A 13928-nucleotide genomic window follows, 5' to 3' on the forward strand; every position below is an offset into this window, starting at 1 on the left:
GTTGGGGAACACAATGAAGCTTCTGCTGCTGCTAAGGTCAAGGACCCATGTATGTCCTCCTGCGGGTTCAGAGATGGTGTTCACTTAACTTCATTGCAGCTGCTCTTCTCTTAGGTCTGCTTTGGAGTGTGTGTGAGGCACAGTCCTGCTGATTGTGCAGAGGCTTTGTTGGGACCTAAGAAGCAAGGGAAAATAAAAAGTCTATTGCATATGCTGCATTTTAAGCTTTTTGTCCTGGGCTTCTGGTTTGAAACTCTCCAGCGGATAAATGGCTATTGGGAACGGAGAAGAAAGTCACGATTTCAGGACCGAGAGTATATGATTTATTTTGCATATGTTTCTTCTTTATCCCTTCATTTGACCTAAAATGTCCCCCTTCTAGGTTTGTAATTGTAACAGCACCCTCTGCCCAAAGCACCACAATAGAACACCAAATGTTATGCTCCATGGGCATGGGTCTAACCCTTCAGATTAATAGAGTTGACAGCTATTGTACAGAGAGGACTCAATGTGGAGGAGCGCCATACGTTGCTGGGATCTAAAAACTATTCATATTTTTGACACTGGGCCCCTATACCGATCTGCCCTGTTTAAAATGAATTTATTGTGAGATCTCTAATAAATTGATGTCTTCTGGCTGACATACCTGTTTCCCGTAAAGGATGCAGCACTTTGTAGTTTGTAGTATATTGTGTACATTTGAAGACACGTTTTCAGTGTGCGCAATCATCCTTGTTCGAATTAACACCTTGTCCATCCTGCCCTACTCAGATTGCTGTTTTTCTCTTTTGTTCAGTTTCCCACATCGTGGATGTTGCCTCTCTCCAGGGTTTACTGGCACACCTCTCTTCCTGCTACGTGTACCTTACAGATCTGCCTGCGCGAAAGCCGCAGAACCTGGACTGTATCCAGCATGTGCGGTATGATGAACTTCAGCCTGACACTCTAGTCCACTCACTGCTGAAGGTTATCGGAATCACCATTGTGACCGGTAAGGCATCCTGAATCATGTACATTGTATGGAAGCATTCCTTTACCAGGAGAACTTTATATCAATGGGCGGGCCGGTGGTCTTTGCTGTGCTACACCAAGTGGTATAGATTGAAATTCTGGAATCTTCTCCCCTTATGGATGTAGGTCAGAAGATCAGAACAAAGGGTGAGTGGGCACCACCTTTTTCATAATCCAAAGTTTCAAAGCTTATAATTAAATTATGCTATTACCCTCTTCTAGCCTAATGCCTTGAATTGCACTTGTTCAGTTAGAAAATGCACACAAAAGACTGGGAGGGGGGGTGGTGAGGGAACCCCTCTAGCGAATGGCTGCACCTTAGTAGTAAATACTACTGCATGTTTAATCAAAAAGCATCAGTGAAACATAAAGTACTCCAAATTCTTGTCTTGTGGAATGTTTTATTTCTAATGCTTCATGCGCAGTGCTTCTGAGGCAGAAGAAATGGCCAATGCATTTCGGACTACAAGTCCATCATCAGGGCCGCTTCGAATGGTATGTAAGCAATGTTCTCAATCACACAACCTGTTCTTCAAATATGTGTGTCAGTAATGAACTAATGCACCCTCTTCAGTATGGTTTGCTTATCTTGCTTGTACAAAAGTATGGGGGCTCATGATATCAAACAGATACATAAAGCGTGAGATCCATCCACCTATGATCAGTGTTCCAAAGATGTTACTTACACATATTGCATCTTTTAAAAAAAGTGTAGCAATTAACAATGGTTTCTATAAAGAGGATCTGCTGCCCTTAACTGCAAGCAAAGGGAATGGGCATAAGTGCCTTTGAGCCTGCCAGTGGTCATCTAGATGTATATCCCAACAGGTTAAGAATTGCATAATATTACTGCCTGGACCGAGATGGCCCTCCCTCCATGTGTTGCCCTCCCAGCTGCTGGAATAGTTAGCAGCAGTGAGTCAGCTGAGCTTCTGTGACTGCATTATTCACCATTCATTGCCCATCAACTTCAGGCATTGAACACAAATCAACTCCAAACATGAGGATGATTATCAACCCTGAACAACAGGATATTATTATCAGTGACATTACCACCAGAAACGCTATCTCCCAGTAGCTTCCACAAGGCCTGTGCCACCAGGAGTATGTGGGCATGGGGACACAGTTTCTCCAGGTTGGCAAATTAAAAGTGACCTGCCAGCTCAATTTATGTGAATCAGCTCACATGCAAAATGTACACAGAGGCATGTGTGCTACAGACTGAAGCACATCCTGATTCACAGCAGGATGTGCTTGGATATGTGGCAAATCTGCGCCTCTTTTATGTGTGCCTGGAAGCAGACCAAGCATCGAGAAAGCACAATGCTGCGTTATCGCCTCCTCTCACCTTCCTCGTACCAGTCTTAACAGGACACCAATCCCAAGACAAGTCTTTTGTTTACAAGGAGTATATAAAAAATATATATATTTTCTCCCATAACCCCTCCCCTTCATGGTGTTGGCTACAAGAAGAAATCTCTCTGCCCCCGCCCCTCCTGTATCATTGACTGTTCCACTGGGACACAACATTGGGTAAGTATTTCCCCTGGAATATGGGGCCTGAAAAAGGTGCTGGCGGGAGACAGGTTAAGAAGGTTGTTGGAGCTGCCACTCTCATTACGTGATACCCAGCGAGGAGGGTGCACTGCCAAGTGTGAGAAACTTGAAGGTGTCTCACTTACTAGTCCCTGGGGTTCTGACATACAGGTGGCCAGGACATGGTCATCACTATTGGATCCAGTTCCAGGGGGAGGATCACCTGGATGAGGGGTCTTCAGGGAGTGGAAGTGGGACACCGAAGGTTGAGACCCGGTATCCCCTTCCATGTGACACCTTTTCCCCATCCTGCCTAATAGGATATTTTGAAACTCTACCCCCCCTCCTTTTCCAACATGAACACTTCTTCACAGCGTGAACGACAACGGGCTAATACACAAGTCGTTTTACCTGACATGTCCCAACACAAGTGTCAGGCAGAGTCAGACAATTGCCGGCAAAATTAGGAAGATTAAGATACAACGACTTTTATGAACGAACTGGGTAACAGAGATAGAGTGGTCTGGCGCCCCGTGGGTGCTCGTTCGGAGGTCTCTGGATGGTACCCCTCTTCTGAACAAAGAGACTGTGTTGAATATTGTGAGTAAAGAAACTACAAGTACCAAGAGGCCATAGGGAAGGCCGGCATATGGCGTTAAGGTGGTCATACAAGGGTCAAGCCAAGTCCCTTGTACAATCGAAAGTCTTTCACACATTGCAGAAGTTCTCTCTTCACTCAGTGACCATTCCTCCCACTGGGCTACTCCGCCCATACGGATATATCCTGATTTCTACGCATGCACAAACATCAGCAGAGACACCTCCTGGGTAAGTCTCTCGGATGGCGTATATCTCCAGTGGTTGTGCCTACTATGAGAAACCTGAAGGTGTCTCTCTGACTAGTCCCTAGGGGTCTCTCATCCAGGTGGCCAGGACATGGCCATTGCTATTGGAACCAGTTCCTTGGGGTGGACCAGTGAGGGGGGATCACCTGGATGGGGGTCCTCTGGGAGTGAAAGTGGGACACTGACGGGTGAGACGTGGTATCCCCCTTCTTATGACACCTTTTCCCCTTCTTACCATGTAGGATCCGCAAATACTATCCCCCCCTTTCCGATGCAAACACTTTTGCATATCACAAAGGAAGATGGACTAACACTCGAGCCGTTTACCTGACATGTCCTAACACAAGGGTCAGGCAAAGTCAGACAATTGACCAGAATCATACACACACCTGCCGGCCCTTTCTCTTCCCCACAGGGATAAAACGTGGAGCACGAGAGCACAATACGAGCAAGGCAGACCGCAGGACGAGATAGCTAACTCAGCATGGCATTTCAAGCAGAGGAGAAAGACGACGTGAGCCGAGAGGGTGACAAGGAGAGAAGCGACCTTGCCCTTTCCAACCAAGGCCTGTGAAACCTCTGTAGAAGGAATCGTAAGACTGCGAACAATAGCCAGCGTGTGTTGCAGCAGATGTTAACGGTATACAGGGTCCTCCTCTTCTGATAACCAAGCTGGGGAGAGATGCTTGTCTCTGTGGTACCAACCTTGACAGAGAGAAGAAAAGTCAAGCAGTTCATCAAAGCCGGTGAGTCGAGGGGAGTGCCGATAAGAAACCGAACTGTGTTGAATAAAAGTATTGAACTGTGAAAGAGTACAAAGAACTGTTGATATCAGAAGGGGGAAAACCAGCAACAGAGGAGTCAGGCACCACGTGGGTGCTCACTCAGGTAACTCTGGGCGATTACCCGATTGTTGAAATTCCCATGACCAGAAGGACTTGGGGAAAGGCGAGAACGGGGTCAAAGTGATAATACAGGGGTCCCGTGAAATCCTCTGTACAGTCGAAAGCCTTTGACTGACAGATGATTGTGAAGCTAAGGGAAATAAATCCCATCTCGTAAAGCTGATGACAAAGTTGGCAAGAGTGAACCCAAAGGAGGGATGCCGATAACCAGGGGGCGAAGTCTAAAGTCCCAATATACAGTGTGTTGACAAGAGTGAACCCGGCAGAGGGATGTCCACAATGAACTGTTCAAAAAGACATTATGATTTGTGAATGTCACTGAAGAAATTGAATTGAAAGCAGTAGTGAACCTGATGCAGGGAAGTTAACATTCGAGAAGGGGCTGAGCCCAGAAGAGGGGGGACCCAGGGGTGAAAAGGTATCGCCCATCGTACAAGCAGAAAGGAACTTTTGTTTATTATTTTGAAACACGTCAGGTCCTCGGAGTCAAGTGTCTTTTTGTAGAAAAGAGTCTTAACCACTGAAGGCCTTGCTTGTTGAGAGCAGACTGTTGGCTTGTGCCGGGAAAGCTTGAGTGTGTGCTGTGCTCCAGAATCCTACCTTGTCCCGTGCTGAAAACGTGGGGAAGGGAGACCCCGACTACCAAGTGCTGACTTATTATTTGTGAACACTTCCTTCTTTCTAATGAACACTATCCCACACTTATTTTTGTATTTAGCGTATGGATTTGGCAATAGCTTTTTTTAGTATAGGCCCTTTTATTTGACAAGACGCCACTCACACTGCCTATTTTTTATTTGATGGTCGAAGCTTGCTCCAATCTTATTTTAGATTTAGATTAGGCGTTTTTCCAACTATCTATACAGTTTAATAAACAACCTTGAACTGTGATCACTTGTGTCTGTCTTTACTGTTGCTACCATGAGTTCCGTACACTACACTGGTGACGGTTCCCTGGGATCAAGTCCAAATAATGTTTGAGCAAACTGTTGAGGCATTTCTAGCTGAGAAAGTGCCTGCACCAAAAGAGATTGTAAATACACCTTAGGCTAGGACTGAAGAAATGTCTGTCCTGATGGATGCTATCACCCCTGATCCCACAGGTGATGATACTACAGCATATGAAGGCAAATATATTTCAGAAAATATGCTTTTAGAAATTATAGCAAATATTTGTGATAGTCTGATCATCCCACGACCTGAGGAACAGTCAACCTCGAATGAAGAGATTAAACACCTAAAACCGCATATCACGATGGGCTTACCGGTGCTATATGTGGTGAGGGAAATGGCAGCAAGGAAGCTTTTCCTGCTACAAAAATTCGAGAAGGATTGCCTCTTTTTAACTTTTTCTGTGAAACTTAGTTTGCTTTAGTTGATGATGCGCCTTAAAAATCAAGTTGACAGAAAAATTGAAAGAGCTCTAAAACCCTCCTACACAGCAATACATGTTTCTGTCCGAGCAGCGACATATGCCACATATTTTATATTATAGGTACTTGTATTTCACTCATGTACATCTAGCAAGGGGAAGTATGACACTTTGATACAGGCAACCCGTCACATCCTAGCCATCAGCAAGTCTTTCAGAGGGCCATATTTTCTGAAAAGCCACTGATGCTAGGAGGAAGAGTGGTCTGAAATTCAGTGCCCTGAACCAAGAAAGATCTGTTGATTCTTTCATACCTGTACATAGGAATGCAAAACAGGGAATTGTTCTTAGATTGAAGTGAGCAACTAGGATAATATTTTATACATTTGTTGGCATTGATAGAGGTTTAGGTTTTGTAATTCTGTGTGGTGCAGTGGGAAGCCAATGCAGTTGACGTAATGCTATGGGGAAAAACTCCTTACGAGCCATTTCAGAAGTATTCTGCCGTAAGCACTCTGTGGTTTCCCGATGGCCTGCTTGGGGAGGTACAGAAGATAGAATTGTCATAATCGATGTTGGAAGCTATTGAGGCATTGACTACACTTACCTGCTGAGGGAATTGTGAAATAATTTAGAATTATTTTTAGAGACTGTAGGTGAAAGAAAAGCATTTTGCGTCACTTTATACATATGTGGGGTGGCATCATATAAATTGTGCAGTCTTCTTCGATGACCTGGTGTCTTTCGGCAGCCACAGGGCTGGAAGCGGGCAAGTTAGTAGGCTAGATAGCTGGTACATCACTGTACATCTTTCCCCAGTTCTTTTCATTGTACTTGTTCTGGCAAAGATACAATGGGAAAGGTCTTGAGTGATTCTTATAGTATCCTGCTTGGTTTCCCCTGTTAAATTAAATGACGGTGCAAGAAGGGTAGATTTCTCCCTTAGTGGCTTCCCCTTTGAGGGGTGCTACTGTTGTCAGCAGGCCCTGAGTCCCCTCATGTTGTTATCCTGGCTGCTGAGTGAAAAAGCTTGATGAATAGGGGCGTATCAGCCAAGGAGGCTTTGCCTAGCTAGGGCTGCAAACAATCTTTCACATTGAAGTCATATGGTAGTCATTGAAGCTCTTTGAGTAGGTGTGTCGGTGGAGATGATCTTGTCACCCATGCCTGGTTGTTGAGTTCCTATGGGAGGGTTTTGAATTGAGGCTGGTGGTATCCGTCATGACTAACCACCCATCGTGTTACATATTAAATAGGTAAAATATCTTGGGATCATTATGTCGGCTGACCTTTCTCTTACAGCCCAAGTGTCTTCAGTATGTCAGCAGGGGTATTTCCACCTCAGGATCTTAAGGAAAGTGCTCCGCTTGATTCCAGCAACACTGCATCCACCAGTAGTAGCAGCTATGATTCTGAGTACGCTGGACTACTGTAACTCCCTGTATCTGGCGCAACCTAAGGGGTTAGTCGGCAGATTACAGCGCCTCCAGAATCCAGCAGCCATGGTGGCAACAGGTACCCCTTACGGATCCTCATATATCCCCTGTGCTACATGCTCTGCACTGGCTTCCTGTGGCGCAACGTATTCAGTTCAAGGCCCTCTATATCGTGAACCGGGCTATGCGCGATAAGGGTGCTGAGTACCTTTGTGTAAAATTTGAGCGCTATGTTCCTAACCACCCCCTGCAATCAGGTTCTGCTGGCATGCCCTCCTTTCGCCATTCTCCGCTGGGAGGGCGTGCTTTTTCTATCACAGTGGAATAGCTGTGGAACCGGCTGCCATCTGCTATAACATTTTTGTCAAACCATCTAGCCTTCCGTACGGCTTTGAAGACTCATCTCTTTTGAACATCCTGTTAGTGGTCTTTTCCTGCCCCCTTGAATCAGTGGGTTCTCTTCTCCAGCGCCAAGTTGCCTTTGGGCGACCGTGCGCTATATAAATAGTAATAACATAACCATAACATATTCTGTGTAACACTGGTTTTAAAATGTACTGTTTTAATCATTAGCAATTGTGATGAATCATGCAGAATCCTCATAGAATCCCTGCCTAAGGTCTCCTACGTTGCCAGGGAAAGGCAGCCACTACATGCTCCTAACCCTGGGCATGGCGTTAGCCGGGTGGATCACCTGGGAGGAAAAGGCCCCCAAAGAAACAGGAGGATTCAGTTGGGAGGGGCACAGTTTTTATCTTCTTCGGAGAGGGAGAATTCTACGATGCCTGAATATTTAAATGGCTTGTTGCCCAAGTAAGACTCCCATTCATACAGTTACCTCTTTTGATGATAATGGAAGTCCTTGTTTGCAACAAGAGAACAATATTCAGACTTCTGATGTACATAACTCTCCCTTAAATCAGGGCCTACCCTTGACCCCTCTAAACCCATTCTTTAGAGCTACATGTAATACCCAAAGTAAATACAGTAAAGTCAAAATGTGCATTCATAAAGGAAAAGGTAATCAGAGCATTGAGGAATTCAAGTCCCACAATGCCTTAAGTACTGGGACGAGGAAGAGGGACTCGGAGGCTCTAAACTGCAAGTTGCAATCTAGTGGTTCTAATGATCCATACCTGAGCATGACCTTTGAATATAAAAGGGCCCCTCAGGTGCAGGCCATTAGAACAGCAAGGAGGAGTTGTAGAAGGTGCCAGCAGCAGTTACCGGAAAGGAAGAAGGGTGATGCCGGAGCCAAAGCTAGTGTTAATGCGGATGTCGGTCCTGAGAGGGTCTTCGAAGCTGAGGGCTTTGAATGCAGAGGCTATGCAGTGGGAAGTGGCGTGGTAGCAAGCTTTCCCCTTGGAGAAATAGGCTCTCCAAATGGTGCACTGTGTCCCGGTGGCCGGCGAGCAGCAGAGTGCTCTAGTAGCAAGGGAAGCTCATTTTCATTGTGTGAGAGGACAATTGTCTGTCACGGACGTGTATCACATGTTCCTGTATGGCCGGAGAGTAGATCAATATGTCATCGAGATATACAATGAGGAACACGTCCAAGATGTCGTTAAATATATCGTTCATGAACCGCTGAAATGTGACGGGTGCATTGCACAAGCCAAATGGCATGACAGTATTTTCGTGAAGCCTGTATGTTGTGCAAAACGCTGTCTTCCATTCGTCGCCTAGGCGCCCCTAAGATATAACTTGGTATAGATGGAGGCATGAGTTAGTCGATCAATCAAGGGACCAATGAGTGGTATGGGGTAACGGTTCTTTACAGTGATCGCATTCAGACGTCTGTAATCAATACAGGGGCGCAGGTCCCACTCTCGTTTTGGCACAAAAAATATGGGACTAGCAGCAGGTGAAGTTAAGTGATGGATGTGACCAAAGCGTAAAGCGGTTTGAACATATTCTTTGAGGGCTTGCTCCTCTGTGGTAGACAATGAATATATCCTTCCCTTGGGTATGTCCGAGTCGGGCAGGAAGTCAATAGGACAATCATAGATTCTATGTGGGGGAAGTATCTCTGCGCAACCCTTGTCGAAGACCTCTAGAAAGTCATGGCATTCTATAGGAATTCCTGAGGCAATGGATCCTACTACATGATGTGATGTTTCATGGTCCACAGGAGACGGATCATCAAGAGCAAGTTGTGCGATGGCGCCAAGTACCTGTGATGGGGACGCATCACAGTCCATGTGGCTAAGACATTCGAACTGACAAAAGGCGGACTTAAAGTGCAAAAGACCCGTAGTCAAGTCCACAACAGGGTTGTGGACACGCAACCATCGGATCCCTAAAATAAGCCTGAATTGTGGCATAGTGATTAAGTACAAGGAAACCACCTCTTTATGGGTATCCTGAATCACCAGGGTTAAAGGGGCGGTTTGTTGTCTGATGGGTCCTGAAATTAAGGATGTACCGTCCACCGCTTGTACCGGTTCAGGTCGGGTTTTGTTCTGTAAAGGGAGATTGAGAGTGGTCCCTAGAGTGATGTCTATGTAGTTGCTGGTAGCTCCGCAGTGATCGGGCTACGTATTCCTCCGATCTGCATAGGTTCCCCAGAAGATTCTGTGGGCGGTGAGGGTCGAGATGTTGCAAACCCGGATTCTGACTTACGTTTCGTCCGTCGGGCATCCACCTGCAAGGCTAAGTCCACAAGATCATGATATTGCACAGGTAAGGAAGGGACCACAGCTAAAGTGTCCTTAATAGAATTGTTCAAACCCTTGTAAAACACCACAGATTTCTTATTCTCAGGCCATTCAGTTTCAACCGCTAACTGATTGAACTTAGTGATGTATTCTATAATCGAAGATTTCCCTTGTGAAAGGTTTAGCAATTCAAGATCCCTAGAATGGGCCTTGTGTCGAGTGTCAAAGACTTTAGTCATCTCAGCTACAAGGAGAACGAAATCGTATAACACAGGATTATCGTTTTCGAGTAATGGATTCACTCAGGCTGCGGCGATAACTCCCAAATGAGATAACGTAAAGGCCGCCTTTGTGGGGGTATCCGGAAACTCCTGGGGTCTGCACAAGAAGTGTAGTTTACATTGATTGAGGAAAGAGCGATACTTGCGTGGGTCTCCCTCAAACTTTACTGGCGCAGCCACGGGAAACGGTGTCGGCACAAATATAGGTGTTGCGGGTGCACCAGTGGGAGGGACAGCAGGATGTGGTGGAGAATCCCCAAATTCCAGGTCTGCAGGGAGAGCATCTTGTTCACTTTGAATGGTATCAAGCCGCTGATGAATGGCCGCTGTGGCAGCGGCCATGTTGGTGCGTAAGACCGTAATGGCTTGTACCAGAGCAGCCACTGGGTCCCCGGCAGAGGCATTCATTCTCCAAGCGATAAAACGGTTTCTCAGTCTGTCAAGACTCCTGGATCGCTTAGACTAAGGATACCTCGTTCTCTAAGTATCCAGCAGCGAGATACAGAACTCGCTGTTCGATTATTAGAGCTACAGGTGGCAGGAACATGGGGTCCTCCGAGTGGTTGCAAAGGAAGGAGCAATGTTAGGTGATAACTAAAACAACCCACTGGGTGAAAATGTTAGAAACAAAGAACAAAGCAAAACACCTACCCGATGTAAATGGATGGCCCTACTGGAAAGGGAAGGAAGGTTCCTGTTCCCTCAGTGAACTATGCTGCAGCAACTGGGAAAATACCTGGTAACAAAGGCAGAATTGAACGGAGGTTCACTGGAAGTACCTGAGGGCGGATGATCTCAGGAAGGCAATCAGGAAGGAACGGAAGTCCCACTGGAAGTGGAATCCAAGGATGAAGGGTCACAGGAAAAGAGTTTGAGGCAAAGGCACAAAAAGGGAAAATCCAGAAGTAGTCCAAGAAGCAGTCCTATGGTCAATGGTCCATGGAGAGCGGAATCGTAGCAACACAGCAGAGCAAGGGCGAGGCAAAAGGCAGTCCAAGAACTGTGATCCGGGCCCAGAAACAGAAGATCACAAGGTGAGAATTCAAACAGGTAAACGCCAAACGCTGAGTAACCACAGCTGAGAAGCAAGGTACCAGCGCGAATATCCGATGTTTTATGGCGTTACTATGGAGAAGGTGTCACGTGACGATGTAGAACGCGTCACGTGACCGTTTCCACCCGCGTCATCATAGAGGCGTGTCCAGGAGCTGAATGCGCGTGAATCAAAGACGACGGACTATGCAAACCCTGCCTTTGCAAAGGCTGTCTTAGTTCGCGTCTGCGTTGTGTTACCATAGTGACTCGATCCCTTGAGGTTAGATGCCATGGAAGCCGCCAGGAACGTCGCAGTCTATGTAACTGCCAAGGACGCCTCAGGTAATGTCCTCTTCTGCACAATGGTGGGGGCATAAATCCCTGGCGCTGCAGCAATGTCCTGTCTGGCTTTCATATGGAAGGAGACTGCGGTCTGGAGGGAAAGCGGAATAGTGAGTGCTGGGACTGTGAGTGCATGACATGAAGGGAGTCATTCCCCCTTAACTTTGAACTTGAATATTGTGACTATGATATGATATGATATGGCATTTGTAACACGCCTATACACAAGTGTTTCAAGGGATGGAAGGGATGCATTTCCCCAGTGAGTGGAAAAGTGTACACTGTGAACACTGTAACCAGGGGAAAGTAGGCATTCCCTCAGGTACTATTGGAAAATAATTAGGAGCCAAGAAAAGAGGAATAACTTCTTTGCATTGTGAAAGTGGGAAAGACAGCAAAGGAAGAAACATACCCTTTGAAACTGTGACCTGTAAAGATCCTGAGAAACTGAGAGGAAGGGATGCATCTCCTGAGACTTTTGGAACTTTGGTTGTTTATTTCTTTTTGCACCCTTTGAAACTTTATGTTGCAACATTGAAAAAGCGCTACAAGTGACCAGTTGAAAAACTATACCCCTTTTCACTTTATCTGAAGTTTTGCATCTAAGGTCAGGATAGGATTTTGGACACAGGACGGAGAACTGTACTTTGGACATTCGGACACAGACATCCCTTAGTTTCGTTGAGGCAGGAAAACCCAGCATAGAGTTAGGGCGAGACAGGATTTCCTCTGACCATTTTTTATTTTAATAAAAGTCTTTACCAACCACCACAATGCCCTTGTGTCCGAGTTTTACTCCTGGTTCCTTAGAGCTGCTAATTTGATAAAATTCTTAAAATATTTCTGTTGTCCTAGTCTCTGTTCTGGAGCATGTTGACAGCCGTTCTGTCGTCATTTCATGATAACCTTATGATAAAATAGAGGAAAAAGCCAAAGAAAATACTTGCCCATGTAACAGTGAGTAGAGGGATTTACCTGTGAATGCACAAGCCAAGACCAACTCGACACCCTTCTTTTCTTCGCTAAACAGCACTGAGCTAACCAAGCACTCGCCGACCAACCAGCACACCCAAACGAAACAAAATCACCAAACTTATTGTAACCCACTTCTATGGAATGGTATCCCATGCTGCCTACCCCCATTTATTATGTTGTATCTCAATTTAATTTAGTGTTAGCTCAAGCCAAGATCTGCAAGGATCCCTGTGATTCACCTACTCAGTAAACAACTGATAACAATGATAACTATCTTATGCTTCAATTTATGTTGTAACACAGGCTCTCTCACGCTGCATGGTGATAGCCATGCTACTCTATGCTTCCATTAACTGATGTACGGTAAGGACACACGCATTGATGGAAGACTATTTGTTGGCACCGTGTCCACTATTTGTTCTCTGCTATGCAAGATTGACAAGACCAACTCTCAGTCGCCTACCCCAATTGACACCCACAAGTCAACTCAACAATAGCACCTTTCAATCGCTAACATTCACAACTCTAGCAGCATACTCCTTCACTAAACCAACAAAGGCAACAGGCTGAACATCAACAGCGACGACAACTCTAAAGCATACCGCCCACAAAGGACAAGAACGCCCGTACTCTGGAAATGATCAAATATTGGCTGCTCACACTGACGATATAATATTATCTCTGATCGCCTCTCTCTCACCCCACGAATCGACCCATAAGCACGCGTTTTCATTTGAAGGACCCAAAGCTCCAAGAGGCTATGCACAACTCAATGACATCAGAACTTTAGTAAAACAAAACCCTCAACCATTAATAAATACAAAATACATCTGTAAATGTTGTTACATGTTTCGATGGTCACATCTTTTCTATACGTGCACGTTTTATATATGTGCTTCTTCTAAATATTCTTGCCGCCCTTTATTATTTTTTATATGCGGTCTCTTTAAACTGGAGTGTTATAGGAATTGTTTTTTCTGGTACATTTACCACAGACAGACTCCGCTGAAAACATGGCTGTTGTTAATATTTCTTCCAGTGCTTGTTTTGACAACAGTGCATTTTTAAATGTTGAGCGTGTCTGCTTATACAAACAGCGCATGTTGCTTCAAGGTTGCAGACAAACTGTATTTTCCAGTGTAATCCACCCATTGTCCACCAGTCAAGAAGAATGTCGAAGAGTTTATTTTGCAGACATCACATTTTCCTAGCAGCATCTCCGCACACATATGCAGCATGTACAAAAATCGTATAAAACACTTGCTGAAACTGATAGAGATGGACAGTATATCAGGATCATTTTCTCAATGCACTACTCTACTATTAATTACACTTTTGCCTATACCGTCAATGAACAGCACTGCTTATTTATTTATTTTAATACTTCTATTAGGCACCACATACCCATAGGCCTCAGGGTGCCCAGTCATTGGGTTGGTTAGCAACCAAGCAGCACCCATAAGCTTTGTGAAATTCCTACACGTTGGCTCTTATTTTATTACACAATATGTCTTCAGCCTAAATTGTGGAAAC

At 45.3% G+C, this 13928-nt stretch overlaps 1 protein-coding gene across 8 annotated transcripts in view; it reads left to right on the forward strand.

Annotated features, from left to right (window-relative positions):
- Positions 1–13928, forward strand: part of SHLD2 (shieldin complex subunit 2) — a 1351673-nt gene that overhangs the window by 594329 nt on the left and 743416 nt on the right. For all 8 annotated transcript variants that reach the window (XM_069610780.1, XM_069610782.1, XM_069610781.1 and 5 more), the window contains one exon: positions 797–991. In XM_069610780.1, coding sequence (XP_069466881.1) covers positions 797–991 — 195 coding nt within the window. The remainder of the gene's footprint in view (positions 1–796; positions 992–13928) is intronic.

This window comes from Ambystoma mexicanum, chromosome 8 (assembly GCF_040938575.1).
Source record: "Ambystoma mexicanum isolate Mex_15411 chromosome 8, UKY_AmexF1_1, whole genome shotgun sequence".
NCBI lineage: Eukaryota > Metazoa > Chordata > Amphibia > Caudata > Ambystomatidae > Ambystoma > Ambystoma mexicanum.